This window comes from Osmerus eperlanus, chromosome 24 (assembly GCF_963692335.1).
Source record: "Osmerus eperlanus chromosome 24, fOsmEpe2.1, whole genome shotgun sequence".
Taxonomy (NCBI): domain Eukaryota; kingdom Metazoa; phylum Chordata; class Actinopteri; order Osmeriformes; family Osmeridae; genus Osmerus; species Osmerus eperlanus.
In genome coordinates this window covers 2,065,899-2,071,593 of record NC_085041.1, presented here as the reverse complement: position 1 = coordinate 2,071,593, position 5,695 = coordinate 2,065,899, and the positions used below count along the sequence as shown (strand labels likewise).

General features: G+C 48.8%; 1 protein-coding gene across 1 annotated transcript; it reads left to right on the top strand.

Annotated features, from left to right (window-relative positions):
- Nucleotides 1-4,054: 4,054 nt before the first annotated feature.
- On the top strand, nucleotides 4,055-5,269 carry s1pr4 (sphingosine-1-phosphate receptor 4). The gene has a single exon (XM_062450714.1). The coding sequence runs from the start codon at nucleotides 4,055-4,057 to the stop codon at nucleotides 5,267-5,269; it is 1,215 nt and encodes a 404-aa protein (XP_062306698.1).
- The last annotated feature ends 426 nt before the right edge of the window (nucleotides 5,270-5,695 follow it).

The following is a 5,695-nucleotide window of genomic DNA, read 5'->3' as shown; positions in this document are numbered from 1 at the left end:
AAATGCATTTATAACTGACCGTATGTAGTGGCTTAAGCATCTTCAAATAAAATATAGCCTATTGTAGCCTAATAGGCTAATTAACCAACAGTAGCCTGATAAAAGGATGATCTCCTATGTGCAATGGTTTTCAAATTATTCAAATTGAGGCATTTCTACAAAACGAATTTAACGATGCTATTTGACCCGCTTTTAAAAATTTTAAATGGTCAATTAACTTCCGAGCAGCAAATTTGCAATTTAGCAAACTGATTGACTCTTTCGATATCTTTGGTTATCGTTTTAACTTTTCAGATGAAATGCTGCTTCTTCCGCCGCCGGTCACTATAGGCAAACACAGGACTACGTCCCTCCAGAACTAGTCTAAAATATGCCGTCTGGATAGGCTACTTGATCCCTTCTGTGTTACAATCTTGAGTTCGCTTTAGTCGCGTCTGAGGAGAACTGACGGCGACTCTGACAGACTAGAGACCTGTAAACAACAGAATACAGCAGAAGACTTGCAAAAAGAGTTTGACTGTTCGAAAGAAATCAGTAACATCAAGGCGGTGTAACGGAAGCCGTGGAGGGAATAACTGCAGTTCAAAACTGCGGTTTTAAACGGAACCACACGGTGGCGTCCGCATGACATTGCTCTCTGCAACCTTCAGCCCACCCCCCTTCAATCTCTCTCTCTCTCTCTCTCTCTCTCTCTCTCTCTCTCTCTCTCTCTCTCTCTCTCTCTCTCTCTCTCTCTCTCTCTCTCTCTCTCTCTCTCCGTCTAAACTGATTGGGAGTAGGCTTCCCTGCAGTCTGCGGTTTCTCTCTGATACTTAAGTCGTTTCTGCAGAGGAAGGGCGTTTTTAACAGTATCGTTGGAGCTTCAGAACTTAAAGTGTGTCGCTTTGGTTCTTCGTTTTCTTTGCTCCAGCAGCAAAAAAAAAATAAACAAAACCTGCATCATTTGAATGTAGGCTGTATTAATAAGCTGCTATTTCCTTTGGAGAAGTGAGAATGTCAGGGGCCTCCCTTGACTGCATGGGTCTCTACCCATAATTTAGGTCAAGTCACAAACTGGCCTGAGGACACGTTTGTCAAGTAGGTCAGTTGGACAAAATGAGCCTTATATATACAAAGGTTAGACAAACAGTGTCAATGTTCTTGATTTCAACTAGAAAATACATTTTAAACATTGTTGGAAAAACTGCTGATTACAGTTGGAAACTCTGTGTCGATAGATAGCCTACACTTCACTTACATTGATTTTAACCCTTGATACCACAAAAGTTTCTTATACACCCGTTCATCACTAGGAATGACTATTAATAACACACACAGACCACTTTTCTTGTCAAAAAGTATTAGTTTAGTTTGTCTTCCCCAGAGACCAATGACTGGCATTAGTGGTAGGGGCTTTATTGAGTGCGGTTGAGTGGTTTTGGGCAAGTGTGTGCGTGTGCGTATGGGTGTGTGTGTATGGGTGTGTGAGCATATGTGATATCTTTCCATCCAAGCCGAGGTGTGAAACTACTACTACTACCATCTGACAGGAAACCCTGGGAGGGGCACTTTCACACTTCTGAGAAAGATTGGGTAAATAAGGGCCCCAATTGAAAGCTTTTGTAAGACACAGACCTGTGTCCATCTAGCAGCAGAAGGTGTTTTGTAACACTTGCATTTATACATTAAAAGTCTGCATTAGCATTAAAGGCATCTCCCTAAACACCGTTGCCATGCACCTTCTTCCAGCCATTGAACATTTGCACTACTTTTTACTAACTGTACATCCACTTATATACTTAGTCCGTAGTATTCAGTGTACCTATCTCTTCATTTTGCACTACCTTGTTGCTGTTACTGCACATATCGTATTACTGCGCATATCCTTTTATCCTGCTTTTCGTTGTCTTAATACTTGCACTCTGTGCAATGACAATAAAGTGGTGCACTCTCTATCACACACACTCACACAGATACGTGCCTGGTAGATTATTCAAGATAGACAATCATAATCTTGACAATATCCGTGCAGACCCCACCCACCACCACCACACACACACACACACACACACACACACACTCACACACACACACACACACACACAAACACACACACACACACTCACACACTCACACACACAAACACACACAGACTCACACACTCACACACACACATACACACACACTCTCTCACTCACAGACTCACACACACTCACACACACACACACACACACTCTCTCACTCACACACACACACACTCACACACTCTCTCACACACACACTCACACACACCAGATGATGAACAGACTGTGGGAGCATGTGCTGTGCTGGTGTGTTGTAAGTGCTGTGCTTTAAAGGATGGGAAGCGGGGGGGAAGGGGGGAGAAGGCAGAGAGGGGGGGGGGGTAGCTTGGGCAACTGGACAGGATGTTGCATACAGCAGGTAGTGTAAATAGCTCCAGAATGCTGGGAATGCTATCCCTGGCGCTGACATGATGACTTGACTAAAGTTGTTAATTACAGCTGTCACACGTTAAAGTCATACAGAACCACCCGCTGCAAGTAGGGTTTATTTGTATCCAGATTCTGATGGTGATTTATAAAGCAGGGGCACAATTTCACAATTTAAGTGTTTTCTAGTCCAGGGATGTGATGAAATTGCAATACTACAAATACAACCTCATGCATCTTGTGTGTGTGTGCGGGTGTGTGTGCGTGTGTGTGTGTGTGTGTGTGTGTGTGTGCGCTATGGGTGTAACCTTCGGAACCACCTAGACTACTTCCTCATGCACTACAGAAGAAAACATCTGCCCAAGCTATAGTTACTGAAAGCATGGCACACACACACTCACACACACTCACCATCTGCCTAAGCAACATCATCACTGCTACAGTAAGTTCAGGTATCTTCTATTGCTTAGTGACTCAGGATCCACAACTTTAATTTATTCATATTTATTTAAGAATTTTAAATATTAGTATTTTTGGTGATTGATATAAACTTGAGAACATATTTTTTTAGATGGCAAACTACATTAAGCTTGTAGCAACTGTTCCCTCTGGATCTTTAACAATTTTAAGTTTTGTGTTCAAACTGTTACTGCATGTACATTTACATTTAGTCATTTAGCAGACGCTCTTATCCAGAGCGAATTACAGTAAGTACAGGGACATTCCCCCCGAGGCAAGTAGGGTGAAGTGCCTTGCCCAAGGACACAATGGCCGGGAATCGAACTGGCAACCTTCGGATTACTAGCCCGACTCCCTCACCGCTCAGCCACCTGACTCCCCTACATTAGTATTTTAGTAAAAAGTAAAAACAAAGTATTGTTAAATGAAAAAATCTGCAGGGTTACCCTTTGTCTAAAACTGTACTGTGAAATTTTTATGGCATAAAAGAATAAATACAGACAATTTAATCTTTAATTAAAATTAAAGTGATCATTGCTTAGTTTGTCTGAGACTTTATTAAAAAAAAAAGTTTTTTAAGCCAAAGCATTTTCCTCATGTGCTGATTTAAATCCCCTGTCGCTGAGCAAGCTACCTCTGGCTCCTCCCCCAAAGCCCAGTGGTATTGGCTGCTACTTCGGATGATGGCATGTGTGAACGTGAGCATGTTAGGGAGCAGGGAGTCAGGTGGCTGAGCGGTTAGGGAAGCGGGCTAGTAATCTGAAGGTTGCCAGTTCGATTCCCGTCCGTGCCACATGACGTTGTGTCCTTGGGCAAGGCACTTCACCCTACTTGCCTCGGGGGAATGTCCCTGTACTTACTGTAAGTCGCTCTGGATAAGAGCGTCTGCTAAATGACTAAAATGTAAAATGTGTAAATGTTAAAGGATGTGTTTTTCACGAATCTCTCTCTTGGTTGTGTCCAGGTGTGGTGTGACCCAGCCTTGCCCCTGTGCTTCCCTGAGAGAGTGTGTTAGCCTGAGAGACCTGAGCACAGACCAGGAGTTACACACTCACTCACTCACTCACTCACCCAGCTCACTGAAGCCCAGTCTGGCCAAACCAGCCCACCCAAGCCTGGTCCATTCCATTCCAGCCTAGCCCAACCCAACCCAGCCTTGCCCAGTCATGGATGTCTTCTCTTTTCTCAACTCCCCATCATCCTGCCCCAGCATCTACAGCCTCCCTGGCCCCCCTGTTAACCACACCTCGCCCCTCCCCGCCTCGCCCCTCCCTGCCTCCTACAGCCACGTGATCCTGGAGCACTACAACCACACGGGCCGTCTCCAGCACCGCCTCGACCCCCGGCCCGGCCACGTCAGCGTCACCACGGTGATCTCCCTCATCATCAGCATCGTCATCATCCTGGAGAACCTGCTGGTGCTCGCCGCCGTCTTCTCCCGCATCTGCCAAAGCCGGCGCTGGCTGTACGTGTGCCTCGCCAACATCACGCTCAGCGACCTCCTGGCGGGCGCCGCCTACGTCCTCAACATCTGCATGTCGGGCAGCAAGACCTTCCGCCTCAGCCCCTCCCTCTGGCTGTTCCGGGAGGGTGTGCTCTTCGTGGCCCTGGCCGCGTCCATCTTCAGCCTGCTGCTGATCGCCGTGGAGCGCTACACCACCATGATGCGGCCGCAGCACACGCGGCGCTCCGCGGGACGATCGTGTCGTATCTATGGCCTGGTGGCGCTGTGCTGGGTGCTGGCCCTCGCCATCGGCCTCCTCCCCCTGCTCGGCTGGAACTGCATCTGCCGCCTGGACAGCTGCTCCACCCTGCTCCCCCTCTACTCCAAGAACTACGTCCTGTTCGCCCTCGTGGTCTTCCTCCTCATCCTGTTGGCCATCGGCGTGCTCTACGGCGCCATCTACTGCCACGTGCGTCGCAGCACGGAGATGGGCTCGCAGCGAGGCCGCAAGCGCTCACTGGCCCTTCTCAAAACCGTCATCTCCATCGTGGGCGTGTTCCTCCTCTGCTGGGGCCCCCTCTTCCTCCTCCTATTGGTCGACTACTTCTGCACGTCGCGGCAGTGCGCCCCTCTCTTCAGCGCCGATTGGTTCATCGGCCTGGCGGTGCTGAACTCCGCCCTAAACCCCGTCATCTACTCGCTGGGCAGCGCTGAGCTGCGGAGGGCCATCGCCGGGATGCTGTGCTGCTGCTGCCTTAGAGCAGGGCTGTGCCGGCCGGATACCTTCCTGTCCAAGGAGACGAGCAGCACGTCGGAGAGCCGACACAGCAGCATGAGGAACAGCTTCAGTAAGACCAGGAGTCTGAGCGTGACGGTCAGCCCACCTACGCCCGCCAAGACCCCCAAGAAACACCGCCGAAGCTCCACCACATCCTGACTCTCCAGTGGGTAGGAGGGGGAGGAGATCAGGGTTGGGTTAGTGTCTGGGTGGGGGTGTGAGTGTGTGGGGGTGGGTTTGTGAGTGTGTGTGTGGGGATGTGAGTGTGTGGGGGTGTGGGTGGGTGTGGGTTTGTGAGTGTGTGTGTGGGGATGTGAGTATGTGGGTGGGTGTGGGTTTGTGAGTGTGTGTGTGGGGATGTGAGTATGTGGGGGTGTGGGTGGGTGTGGGTTTGTGAGTGTGTGTGTGGGGATGTGAGTATGTGGGTGGGTGTGGGTTTTTGAGTGTGTGTGTGGGGATGTGAGTGTGTATGTGAGGATCAAATCAAATCAAAATGGATTTGTATAGCCCTTTTTACACGCAAGCATGTCACTGAGGGCTTAAGGTCACAGAGGCTGTGTGTATCTTTGGGGGTTTCGTGGGTGT

What these genes read in the sequence shown, in the direction of transcription:
- s1pr4 (XM_062450714.1), top strand. Translation starts at nt 4,055, where the DNA reads ATGGATGTCTTCTCTTTTCTCAACTCCCCATCATCCTGCCCCAGCATC.